This window comes from Oreochromis aureus, linkage group 17 (genome assembly GCF_013358895.1).
Source record: "Oreochromis aureus strain Israel breed Guangdong linkage group 17, ZZ_aureus, whole genome shotgun sequence".
In the NCBI taxonomy this organism is placed as follows: Eukaryota; Metazoa; Chordata; class Actinopteri; order Cichliformes; family Cichlidae; genus Oreochromis; species Oreochromis aureus.
This window is the reverse complement of record NC_052958.1, coordinates 35647253-35661354: the sequence shown is the minus strand read 5'-3', so window position 1 is coordinate 35661354 and position 14102 is coordinate 35647253. Positions and strand designations below refer to the sequence as shown.

General features: G+C 41.8%; 1 protein-coding gene across 6 annotated transcripts in view; it reads right to left on the bottom strand.

Moving 5' to 3' along the window:
- The window catches only part of ano2b (anoctamin 2b), a 63773-nt gene that overhangs the window by 27180 nt on the left and 22491 nt on the right, over positions 1-14102 (bottom strand). For all 6 annotated transcript variants that reach the window (XM_039601615.1, XM_031753409.2, XM_039601617.1 and 3 more), the window contains exons 8-14: positions 12570-12617; positions 11905-11969; positions 9886-10020; positions 9100-9260; positions 5591-5673; positions 5180-5269; positions 3668-3751 (exon numbers count right to left, since the gene is read on the bottom strand). In XM_039601615.1, coding sequence (XP_039457549.1) covers positions 3668-3751; positions 5180-5269; positions 5591-5673; positions 9100-9260; positions 9886-10020; positions 11905-11969; positions 12570-12617 — 666 coding nt within the window. The remainder of the gene's footprint in view (positions 1-3667; positions 3752-5179; positions 5270-5590; positions 5674-9099; positions 9261-9885; positions 10021-11904; positions 11970-12569; positions 12618-14102) is intronic.

Here is a 14102-nt window from a genome sequence, read left to right as displayed (position 1 = left end):
ATATTGTGGACCAGAATCACTAAAAACCACGCTGGCTTGATTTCTGCAAAATGTAAGCAGATGCAGAAAAACACTGTATTTTTAAACATACAGCATTGGGGAACATAAGCAGTGGGGAACTGTTCTGGTATACTACATGGCTGTTTTAGCAAATAAATGTTTACATTTGCTTAAATGTTAAGAATGATGTTATACATAAAGTACCATTTCCCCCTTTTCAGGCACATCTAATGCAATGTAAGTGTCTTAGACCGAATGCTTGTGCTGGCTTCCCTTTAGGATTCTGGGCTTTAAAACATGTGACCCTCTCTCTTTTTTTAGTTTGTCTTGTATTATTAGCACTAACATGCCCTGTAGTTCAAAATCTGATTTGAAACATTGTGACAGTGATTTGTCCGTCACTGAAGATTACCCACTGATGTAGTTACGGCACTTTTACTGTCAGTTTGCAAATGTAAGCATGCAGCCTGAGCTCTGTACTTAAAGTAGCCAAAATGAATGCTCAACTTGATTTACCCAACATTTATAAGTGCTTAGTATGCCGAATGTATATTGCTTTAAAATAACAGGACCAACACAGAAGACTCAAACCAAAGACCCATTTTACTCACGTATATGTTCATATAATCTCTTGATTTGATCCTACAGCACAGTCAGGTAACAATGGTTCAAGTGTGTGAGAGGGAGTTGTGTGTCGCCATAGTGACGGTCACTAATCTTACCCCTGGCTTCCTGCCCAGCATGCATCACTCCCACTCAGCCCGCCCTCCCTCAGTTTCTTTCCATCCCTCTACTTCTCCAAGTCAGCTTATTTCTGTTGTGCATCTCTTTGTCATAGTAATTTGTGTTTTAAGTCTCACACTTTGTCATTTCTGCATTCACAGGCAGTTTTTGGAAAGATGCAATTAGAAAGAATATTAGCAAAGTAGTGAATATTATCGAATAGTAATTTCATTTAATTAGCAATTTAATCTTCTTTAGTTTTTATTTTATAAAAAGAAAAAAATAACAAATTCCCTTTTCGCCCCTGTGAGCGGGTCAAGCTCGGGTCCTAAACCAGAAGCCTGGGAGCTTGATGGTAGGCGCAGTATCTTAGCTGTTCGTAGGACTGTGCTCTTCTGTATCTCTAGGCGTTGTTCCTGGGATCTGCTGGAGACACTCACCTGGGGGGTCACTGCACCAAGTGCTCTGATTACCACTGGGACCACTGTTACCTTCACCCTCCACATCTTCTCAAGTTCTTCTCTGAGCCCTTGGTCTTTCTTCAGCTTCTGTTTCTTCTTCCTGATGTTGCTGTATTGCTACGTCTATCACTACAGCCGTCTTCCTCTGCTTGCCCACCACTACCATGTCCAGTTGGTTAGCCATCACCAGTTTGTCCGTCTGTATCTGGAAGTCCGACAGGATCTTAGCTCAGTTATTCTCCAACACCCTGGGGGGGGGGGGTCCATCCTCGTCTTGATCTTGATGTCAGTGGCTTCAATCTCCTCCTTCGGCCAGCTTATTATCCCAGCAGGGTACCTGATCAGAGCATAGGTGTTGATAGCCCAGATCTTGCCATTCAGCTGACTCCTCAGGACTTGCCTGAATCTCTGCAGGTACTTTGTGGTTGCAGCTTTCCTAGTGGCCTCTTCATGGTTCCCTGTGGGATCCCCGGGTACTTGTAGCTGTTTGTTTGTTTGTTTGTTTTTTGACAGTAGCCCCAACCACAACTTGTCATACAGGCAAAGCTGTAACAAACAGTATGTCACCATACACTGAATCCATTAATGTCATTTGGTACACCTGCGATAAGGAAAAAGCCCACAGAGATAAAGGTGGCAAAGAAGGATAGTAGCTCACCCAATTCATAAGGGGGTCCTGTTAACTGTCCAGCGACAAAGTTTGTGGAAAATAAATCCTTTAGACCCAACAATTCATTTTACCTTTGCTGTATTATAAAGAATGTTTCTTTTTTTAAAGACTACATTAGATGGATTTCGTAACATTAATTAGCTTAACTATCTGGGAAAACAGTACTAAAGTGCTTTGGTTGAGAACTATTTTCAGACCTGGATTGATACTCCTTTGGTTCTTAAGAAGTGTGTACAGCAGCTGGATGGTGTACAGTATGTGACACTGAGTCAAAACAGGTTGAAGAGTCCCTGTTCATAGTAAAAGAAGGACATTTTTACCTATTGGTTTCAGTCTTTTCACAAGATTTGTTGACAGTAAATACCATATATATATTTTCTTGCCTTGACTGTCCACACAAAAGGCTTTAGAATACAAGTCACATTTTATAATACATTCCTACAGTGCTTTACTCTAGACACTTCATGAAAATCATGGTTAAAAAAACAAACAAAAAAAACAAAAACAAAATGGAACATTTACTTGCCATAAATCAAGAAATAATACATAACTTTAATTTTTACTGTCCTAATATGTTGAAATGATATTTTTACAATTGTTCTATGTAAATAATGTCACAAGCAAAAGCAATGTCTGTCGAAATTATACATTTTGCTGATCAAATTTTCCTCCAACTCTGAAAACAAATATTTGTAACAAAGTTTATGAAACTGTTACTACTGAAAGTTCAGAGAACAAGCAATTAACATTCTTCTGAATTAGTGCAATGGCATTTTTCTTTTAGCCTGTTTAATGACAAGGTAGTTTGAGATGGACAGGAAAGACATGCACGAACTGATCCAGGGAAGAACAGAACCAGGGCCTTGCAGCACATGGGTCACCTACCAGCACCCAAGTTGAGCCAGATTTCATTCCATTCTGAGAAAAAAGCAAAAATCATACACTACTATCTGAATTTTTCCCAGAGCACATGTACTACAGGGTGATGTGGGCAGTGGAATGCAGGGTAATTTTGTGTGTCATGCCCTTCACTTGTGCCATCGTTCCCACCAAGCTGGCAGGCGCACTCTTTTCCTTCCCTACTTTCTGTGTTTCTGTTTTCTGCATGCTTGATTGCAGGATGTGATGTGCGGGGGAAGTCAGACTGCCAGCTGCTTGTCATCATCCTGCTCTGCAATAAATACCTCGATCCAACACTTTGACTGTGAAAACAGTGTATACACAACTGCCAGATCATGCAGTTTCTGTTAGTTTATTGCCCACTCATGTATTCGCATTTACCAACACCTGTTCTTCTCTGTCTGCAGCATTCATCTGCCTAAGCCCCTTCTTTTCTTTCTCAGTTCTGAGCTCTCTGTCTCTGAACTTCTCATACGGCAGTCCTTAGCTGCATTAGTGCCCTGGCCCTGCCTATTGCTTCAACCTCATCGTGACCTCCATTCAAACCCAACTCTCTCCCACCAACAATGAGCATGTTTTTTAATACACAATCTTGCATTCCTGTTCATATCTGTGCTCTGCTTTTGGGTTCATCAACTAGCCCAAATATGTGGGCAATTTTAACTCCTGCTGTGGCCATCACATACCTGGATTGATATATAAGGGGCATGCTAGAAAACATACAAAGAAATACCTGCAAAGTGGAAACTGTAGCACCCAGAGGATGGGACAGGAAGAGAAGAACAGACAGCAGCCTGCAGGAGGGGAAAGAAAGGAGAGGGGAAAGAAAGGATAGGCAAAGCAAGGTGGGAGCAGGAGGGAAAAGAAAAGGACAGGTGGAAGAAGAGGACAGGGGAAGGAGAGGAGGGGTTACCGGTATTCCTGCAGACATGGCTGACAGTAGTTTTTGTCTCCATCTGTCCTTCCCTGTCACTGTCCCGTCCTCCTGCTTTGCTGGCTGAAAGACAGGGGGGACAAGTTACAGACACACAGACAGACACACCCACTATCACTCAAAAGCTTGGGGAATGTTTTTCTCTTTACACATAAAGCATATTGTTTATATAAAATATAACATATGTATTTAAGTTGCATCGATTTACAACAGTTCTATTAATTATGAATCACACCTCATTTTTAATGGACCATCTGTGTATGTGTACAGAGGCACACTTTCAGCAACAAGCATTCCTGTCTTCCACATTATATTACCTAATACAAGTTTGTTAAAAGTCTAAAAAAAATAAAAAATAAAAAAAATAAAAAAAACCAACCATGAAAACCATGAAGGACAAAGAAACTGATAAAGTCAGGGTTGGGTACCAAACTCAGTACTTTTTAGGGTACTGACTGAATTATCTAATGAGAACCAATTCACACTAAATCATTCGGTGCCAAATTTTAGGTAAGCGGAAGAAAGAGCATGACTATTACTAACTATCACTTAAGTTAACCAAAAGATCTCTCATGTGTGGTTACGCTTTCAAAAAAATTGCGCAAAGATTGTTCTCTGTAACATTTGCTGTGCAAAATGAAGAAAAAAAAATGGTAACACATCAAATCTGAGGAAACACCTGGTCAAACACAAGTGCGTTGGCTCTGAAGAGTGTCCCATATTTGATTGGCTGAAAGACACCAAAGGATCGGCAGCTAACTTTAGCAAGTCTGTTGCCAACGTATAACAAGTTGAACCCATTGATGGTGAGGAATCTTTAAGTGGCACACTAACAGCTCTATCAATTTCTTCAGCGTGGTTGTGGGTCAGGGGGTAGAGCGGTTCATCTACTAATCAGAAGGTTGGGTGGGTCCCTGGCTGCTCCAGCCTGCATGCCAAATTATCTGTGGGCAAGATACTAAATTCTGAGTTGCAACTATATATGATCAGCTCCCAGGAAGATCTTTCAAGTTTTTCTACTTTTCTTCCCAAATCAATTTTGGGATGGTGTAACGGTGATCCTGTGTCATGTGAACCAGTTCCCTGCTTCCCTCTGGCAGCAGCAGGCAGCCATCTGTTGCCACTGCAAAAGTATGTGGGCCAACAGGACTCAGTGTGATTGACCCGGTTTACACCAAGAATCTAGATCACTCACAGTCATGAGATAATCTTGGACATGTTGAAAACCAAACCATTAGAATCATCAGTAACCATCACCAACATGCACTACAGTATTTTCCAGTGTAAATTAATGAGGCATGAGCATTACTGTGCAATACCTTTCCGTTAGCATTACTGACACCCGAGTCCAGCTGGGTGAAAGGAAATACATTTCCTTCATATTTGATTATGTATACAGATCACTGAATTTGAAAAACATGACTCGTTACCATAACACGTTCCTATCGTAAGCACTTTAATAGTATAGCTTTGTTTTCTTTGCCTTCCTACCTCATTCTTTTTCTTCTTCTTTTTCTTATTGTTCTGCTTCTTCTGTCTTTTCTGCAGCAGGATGGTCTCGTATCTTGGCCTGGGGTGTTCCTAAAAAAAAAAAAAAAAAAAAAAAAAACACAGGAGAAGGAGTTAAGTTCTGGACATTCTATCCAACTCTCATGTGGGCATCTGTGTGTATGCCATATGTGTACACTCCAGGCTAGTGTGGGAATAACATTAGATGATAATGCATTTAGTGCCAATGTTAAGTGTCACTGCAGGAGAAGGTAGTGTGGCCACATGCAGATTGTAGGAGTGAAACTGGTTAAGAAAAAAGGAAAAAAACTCTGGCAATCTGAATGTTCAGAAAATTTTCTGCTAATTTTGTAGGTTTGATGTGTTTATGTTTGCACTTTAGATAGCATTTACCTCGTCCTCCTCAATGCCTGTCAAGTCCCAGCTGAAGCTCAGACTGATCTGACGTCGCTTCCACTGTTCCAGAAATAGCACCGCTGCACGATCACACAAACGAGGAACTTTAATAAAGGTTACCGTATCGCCGGGTTTCTGTCATCTGAAAAAAATCTCCAATTGCAAGTTTCCAACTGCATCATATGACTTAAAAGTTGACCCCAAGTTTTTATATTAGAGTTGACTAAACTCCTTTTTCAATTGATTCAACAACAGAGGGCAAGCAAAGCAAGAGAGAAATAATGCATTAATTCCTCTTAATTTGACAGTGACTTGGTGTAATTTAAATTTACAGCTGCCCAACCTGAGCTGTTCCTTTGACTTATTTCTAACATATATACTCATTTCTAATGGTCATTCCCAATGAAGGATTTAACATCTTCCATCTCCCATCCTGCCTTTGTACCAGTCTCCAAACCAGACATCATAGCAGGTCTCACTACTGTCCTGCAAACCTTTGCTTTCACACTTGCTGCTAATCCTGCTATCAACAAAATCACCTCTTCACCTCTCTCATGTGCTGTATGTTGCTTTGGATAGCTGCCAACAGATGTTTAACTCCTCTTCAAAACATCTGCTACATGCAGCATCACTCTTACACCCGTCGCCCTCTTTCACACACACACTTATTCTTTCTTGTTTCTAGGGACTTGTCCTTTTCTCTCCATTGCATACCTCCACCTCTCCTAGATCTCTTCCAATTGTTTCCTACTCTCACTACAGATCTTAATGTCATCTGTGAAAATGATACCCCACAGAGACTCCTGCCTGACCTCATTATTCAGCCTGTCCATTACTACTGCAAACAAGAAGCCGATCCCTGATTAATCCCACTCAAAGCTCAAACATATGTCAATCCTACCACATACCTCACCGCTGTCTTACCATCTTCATACATGTCATCTACCAACACTCTCCCTCTGTCACTCCTGACTTCCCTCATACAGTACCACAGTTCCGCTCTTGGCACCCTCTCATATGCTTTGTCTAGAGTCTAGACCATCAAAGACACAGTGCAGCTCCTTCTGATGGTCTCTATACTTTTCCATCAACACCCAAACATCACATCTGTAGTTCTCTTTTTCAGCATGAAGCCATACTGCTGCTCATTGATTGTCACCTCTCTTCTTAACCTAGCTTCAGCAACTCTTTCCCACAGCTTCATGGTGTGGCTCATTAACCTTATCCCTCTGTATCTACTACGGCAGAGGTCCCCAACCCCCGGGCCACGGACCAGTACCGGTCCATGAGTCGTTTGGTATCGGGCTGCGAGAGTTGGGGCCCGGGTGTGAAATGTATGGTTTTCAGGGTTTATCATTTTTTTATCGTTATTTTTTATTGTTTTTATCATTAACTCCGTTTCCCTGGGTCTTTTCCCATGTGTTATGCATAAATCTTTTTTTGGGTACCGTTACTGGTTTATTTTGTTGTATTTATCTGCAACACCTTAAAGGCCAGTCTGTGAAAATAATGTCGGGCATTAAACCGGTGCATGGCGCAAAAAATGTTGGGGATCGCTGTACTACAGCTCTGCACATCAGCCAGTTTTTCTCCATTCCTGAGTCATGCTCTCACTCTCCAAGATTGTGTCTGGTTAAAAAGCCCACTGCCCTCTCTCCTACACATCTTTATACCGCCACAGGTATCCCACCTGAACCATCCACCTTTCTAATCTTCATCCTCTTCATAGCGGTCCTCACTTCCTCCTTACCAATCTTCTGCACTTCTTTATACACCATTTATCCTCCTCTGTCATGTTTTTTCCCCCATTCATGAGCTCCCCAAAGTACTCCTTCCATCTTCTCAGCATACTTCTATTCAGTGTTTAGTAGAATTCCATCTCTATCCTTAACCACTCTAACCTGCTGCTCCTTCCTTAGTGTTCAGCCTCATGTAATTTTATACAGATTCTCTAGGGACTTAATATTCAGGTCATAAGGTTCCAACAACCTTATGACCTGAACCTTAACAAGGTTCCAAGTAGAGCTTCAACAGGCAACAAGAAGAAATGGGAGTGAGACAAAATTTTTTTTGAGCAAGCAATTTATTGGAAAAAAAAAAAAACAAACAAACAAAAAAACACTTCAACTGTTTTAAGCTGATCAAAGGTTTAGGACAGCACCTGCAAAAAAAAAAAACAAAAAAAAACAAAACAAACAAACCCATAAACACCCCCAAAACAGAAATCAAAATTCCATGATTTCCATGAGTAGCTCCACCGTTATTGCTGATCACTTCAAAAATTCATTGCAGCATGCTTGATGTAAGCGTTTCCATGAGGTGAGTGGGAACATTTCTCCAAAGGGTGCAGACAGCCACACGAAGGGATTCTACTGTCTGGAACTGTTGTCCATTTTTGTAAACTTCCCTTGCCATCCATCCCCAAAGGTTCTCAAGTGGATTTAGATCAGGAGAACATGCAGGATGGTCCAAAAGTGTGATGTTATTCTCCTGGAAGAAATTCCTTGTCCTGCGGGCATTGTGTACTGTAGCGTTGTCCTGTTGAAAAACCCAGTAGTTACCATACAGACAAGGGCCCTCAGTCACGAGAGACGCTCTCTGCAACATCTGGACATAGCCAGTGGCTGTTTGACACCCCTGCACCTCCTGAAGCTCCATTATTCCACTGAAGGAAAAAGCACCCCAGACTATTATGGCGCCCCCTCCACTGTGGCACGTAGACAGCATCTCAGGTGGGATCTGCTTTGTCATGCCAGTGACTCTGGAAACTATCAGGACCTTTCAGTGTCCCATACTTTGGTGCTCTCTTGCAAAGTCCAAACGTTCAGTTCTGTGGCGTTCAAGGAGACAAGGCCTTTGAAGACATTTGTTTTTGAAGCCCTTCACTCTCAGATGCCATCTGATGGTTATGGGGCTGCAGTCGGCACCAGTAACGGCCTTAATCTAGGCCAACTGTATCCTCCGGCTCAGTGCTGGGGAAATTTTTTGGGTCTCCAACTTGACTTTTTTGTTCCATAACCCTCAGGATCATTTAAGAAATTCGAAATGACTGTCTTACTGCATCCACCTCCACAGCGATTGTGCGAGACCCTGCTTATGCAGTTAAACAACCTGACCACATTCAAAAAGGGAACATTTTGCCTTTGCCATCAGAACACCATGACAGTGTGACTACCGGACAGAAAATTACATTTTTGCACACATGTGGCCTTTTAAAGGCATGTGGTCCTTAACTTTTGATCAGTTGTAAAACAGCCTGTTTCAGTTCAAGCATTGTTTTCAATAAATTGCTTGCTCAAAAAAAAATGTTTTGTCTCACTCCCATTTCTTCTTGTTGCATGTTGAAGCTCTACTTGGAACCTTGTTAAGATCCAACCATGCCAAATATGATTTTTCGCCATTTTTCAAGTGGTCTTAAACTTTTGATCGGGACTGTATCTCTGAGCATTTTCATAACCAGCCCACCTGCCATCTCGGTATGCATATGCAAAGACACATAACCTTACCCCATAGAGACATGAAGATGGCAAAGAAGACAGTAGCAGGGTTATCGAAGAGGTGTGAAGCTTTGGCGGTTCCACAGGCAGTGCTGAGATGCCAGAAGTCACATGCTTGGTCACACAGAGGACACATGGTGAAATTGAGACGCTGGTCACACATCTCCAGACTGAAGAAGAGGGGGAAAAAAAAAAATCAAGTCTAGAGTGCCCACCATTATATAACACGTGGTTTAGTGTTAATGTTTATGACTATAAGATTAAATGAGGCTCTATATTTCTGTCTGTGGATTCACTCTCAGCTAAAAAGGCGCATGGATCTTTGGGTCTGTTACATTTAACCATAATAAATGAATGGAACTTTTAACACATAACCACAACACAAGCTTTTCTACTGTGACCCTATTCATACTTGGTGTAGGCTGAATTATCAGTCTTCCACTTCATCACACACACACACACACACACACACACACACACACACACACACACACACACACACGCACGCACACACAGAGCCAGCTGAGCCTTTTGTGTGCCACCCACACAACCCTGACTAAAGCCAGATACAGCAGGTATCTGGGCAATCCCTGTCTAGTAAATGTGTGTATGGGCATATGTGCATGCAACGGTAGGAACAAATCCTTATTTTCTGCATTATGCTAGAATCAGTATTTTATGGAACATCTCATTCCATAGCCACTTTTTACAGTGTGGGATTGTACAATGATTTTCTCTCTCAAATGAAACTGCAACAGTAAAACTAGAGATTTTTGCAGTGGATTTGTAATGTACCTTGGTATATTAGTGTCCATTGTTGCCACTCCATAGCCAAACACAATGATACCCACTATGGAAGCTGGTACAAGCAGCTGGGTGTACACGCCGAGCCATGCAAAGTAAAGGCCGATCTTCTCGCCAAAGTACTTCCTGTGGGTCAGAGGTGAAAGGAATAGTGCAGTTCATGGTTAGGGCACAGTAGACTGAATTAGGCAGCATGTTAAACAGGTGTGAGGATCCTGATGCTGTGTTTGACCCCAAAATAGATTAAGATTGCTAATGCTCTTATTATTTGGGGCGTTCCCTCACTCTGCAGAGCCTCTAAACAGTACCTTCTTACAGACTGGTGTACAAATTCTGCCTGAGCAAGATCTAAAGACTCCAACATGGACTTAATGAACCTTAACAATGGATAAATCAATGGATAAATCTGTACTACTTACTGCAGACAGTAATCAAAATAGTATTAGTAGTTACACTATTTAGTTACACAATTTAGAAGTACAAATCAATAGAATGTATAGTAAATAGCAGTATCAAGTTTTCATAATTGTCAGAGGTTTATTACCACAAAGCAAATGTGTCCACATGTAATGAGCATAAGCAAAGTTCTTCATTCTGTGTAATTTACTGAGTCAATATGTCATAATTGTGTCAGTACATAGTATTTTAGCCCTCACACAGCCTATGCTATTGGGTGTTCTATTGGATTTCGGTCAGGCGAGCACAGGGGCCACTCTTTGGTATCAATTCCTTCATATTCCAGCAACTGTCTGCATATTCTCACCATATGAAGCCGAGTACTACATGAAACCCATCAGTGTAGGGTCTGACGGCAAGCCCAAGGATTTCATCTCCATATCTACTGGCAGTCAGGGTGCCATCTGTGGATATATGCCTCCCCAGACCATCACCGACCCACCACCAAACTGGGCATACAAAATGAGCTTACATGCAGCATTACATTCTCCACAGCTTCTCCAGACCCATGACTGTCACGTGTGCTCAGGGTGAACCTGCTCTCATCTGTGAAAAGCACAGGGCACAAGTGGTGGACCTGCCATGACTGATGCTCTGGTTCTATGGTAAATGCCAAATGGGCTCCACAGTACCAAGTAGTGGTAGGGGGAAATCGGGCCTTCAGGTCACCCATATAAAGTCTGCTGAAGGTCATTTTGTAGCTCCTGCAGTGCTCATCCTGTTCCTCCTTGCACAAAGGAACACATGCCGCTCCTGCTAATGGATCCAAGGGTACTAGGGTAACTTCTGTGCTCCTAGAATCTCCTCTATGTTCTTGAGTCTGTCAATATTGGGTCAGGCTGAGATATAAGAGTTGTAGTTGTAACAAATATAAATTCTGGATTTGTCAGCCTTACAAGGTAGTTTGGCTAATAAGGAAACATTCATGACCAGTATACACATGGTGACTAGTAGCGCCAAAGAACACATGGACATGTAAATATCTTAAGAACCATTTCACTAGCTGGGCCCACGTCCTCATTTTAGGTTTGACAGCATTTTTTAGTAGATAAAGGCGAATGGCTTAAACATGAGTTGAGCTGCGGTTTGGGGAAGGCCTCGGAGGGGACTGGCAGCGGCTCCCGGGCCTGGCAGATCCCCATGTACTAATGAGAAGTGAAGAAGTAAAAGAATTGAAAAAAGGGGAGGGCGGGTGGTGCATGAAAATGAGAACAAACAGCTTGTAGAACTGGGGGTGTCATATATAGATAAAAACCAGAAGGGCCACGTTTTGGAGGCGTGGTCCCGCTCCTGATAATTTATCTCCAATTCATACTTCCATGTCAATGTGCTTCAAAATTTAGGTTAACATGTATGATTCAGAGTAGGTGAGTAATCAAAGTATATTGAAATTCAGTTCAGTAACTATCAGCAAGCAACATTAACCATAATACACTGAAATACATCACAACTATGCAGTAAAGTTGTACTACATCTTTCACTAATCAGGTGAAAGAGTCAAATTAAATTAAAAGAAAAACTGAAGTCTTTATGTTGATGCTGTGGTTACTTTACCTGACTAGATCAATGGGTTGGTACTTGTAAAAGGCTGAGTATCTAGCCCACTCTTCATGCAGAACCTGACAGACAAGACAAAGCAAGAGGGAGGGAGGGAGAGAGAGCGAGAGAGAGCGAGAGAGAGCGAGAGAGAGAGAGCGAGAGAGAGCGAGAGAGAGAGCGAGCGAGAGAGAGAGAGAGAGCGAGCGAGAGAGGGGGAGAGAGAGAGCGAGAGTCAGTGTGGGTGTATTTTGTCATGTTGTAAGTTGAAAATGATTCTCAGAGGTAGAGCTCATCTGTAGGCAGTAACACTCTGATTGGCCGAATTAAACCTCAGTGGATGAAGCCAACAAGCTGCAGTATAAGTAACATTATCCTGCAGCCAAGTGAAATGCAGTAAGAGAGGAGGAAGACCGCATTATGAAGCCTGGTGCTCCTCATGCTTAAAAGATAAAAATCTAACAAGGTATGTGGTTGAACTAGAACATGTTACAAAAACTGGAGTAAACACAACGCAAACTAAAGCTCAGTAGTTCAGAAAAGTGGAGGTCCCTTTTTGAGTTGCTGGGAGTTAACATGTTTTGGACAGCTGACTTGATTGAGATAATTCAGTTTTCATAGCTGTAACACATCACTTAAAGGAACAAAGGGGGTGACAGGAATGAAAGGCTGAGTCAGTGCACCTGTCTGTCGTTCCTCTCCTCCAGGTGTCCGATGACCTTGTAGTCACCCTGAGCAGCGAGAAGAGAGGATGAAAAGCATGAGTGCACACAGGCGCATGACAACAGGCAGCACAGTGCACTCGTGGAAAACATGTAGGAATATAGAAATTAAAAACACTCGAAATACAGTATTCAAAGTTGTTAAGAGCAGATAATGTGGTAAGAGGAGGTTGTCTGAACTGTTAATATCAATCAAGTTAGATGTCAGAATTATTGTCCATTTTATAGCTGGTTAAACCACAGGGCCATACCAGTGTATATCTTTAATTTAGAGCCAAAGACTTTTCAGAAATTGAAATGATCATTTTAGGTCAGGCAAGGCATATAATAGACTCCAATTTGTTCATTTAAGTGGAGAGTTTTCTACACACTAAGGTTAAATATGGAGATCCACAGGGTTCTATGCTGGACCAATTCTATTACACATGCTTCCCTTAGGCAGCGTAATTAGACATACATTTTAATTTCTATGCAGATGATACTCAGGGTTCTCCATCTATGAAAGCAAATGATACACACCAATTAGATAAGCTGCAGGAATGTCTTAAAGAAAAATACTGGATAACCTCTAATTTACTGCTTCTAAAATCAGATCAAATTGAGGTTATTCGACTCACTCCTAACAATCGTAGAAATCTGGTGGCTTCTTGGCCTCATTACATTGGCTTCCAGTAACACCGTAAGGAATCTATTATATTAAACAAATACTTAGGACTTCTTTCTTCCATTTGTGCAATGTCTTTAAAATTAGAAATATCCTGTCTAAGAGTGATGCTGAAAAACTATTACATGCGTTTATTTGTTCTAGGAAAGTTGATCCAAAATGCTGCAGCAAGAGTACGGACAGGCACTACAAACAGAGAGCTTATTTTTCCCATACTGGCTCCTCTTCGATCACTGTTAAAGCCAGGATTATATTTAAAATCATTTGTCCTCACATACAAGATCTTAAATAAGCCTGCTGGATTCCTTGTGGTTCCTAAGGTATTTGAAAAGGAATGGGAGGCAGAGTCTTCAGCATTCCGGACCTGTGGAAGTAGCTCCCAGTTTGAACTCAGAAGACACTCTCCCTGCTTTTAAGTTCAGGCTTCAAACTTACCTTCTTCTTAAAGCTTAGCTGGGGCTGGATCAGGTGATCCTGAATTGTCTCTTAGTTACACTACAATAGAGATGCGTTGCTGGGGCTTTGCATGATGCACCAAGCATTTCTTTTTCACTCACGTCTTTTCTTCTCTGCATTTAATTATCAGTTATTAATTTCTGGCTCTCTTCCTTAGTGTGGGTTTTGTCCAACTTCCCTCCACTCACCCTCAACCAGTCACAGCAGATAGCTGCCCCTCCCTGAGCCTGGTTCTGCTGGAGGTTTCTTCCTGTTAAAAGGGAGTTCTTCCTTCCCACTGTCGCCAAGTACCAGCTTAAAGTGTGTCATATGTTTATTGGGCTTTTCACTGTCACATGTAGGGTCTTTACAATACCAATTGCCTTGAGGTAACG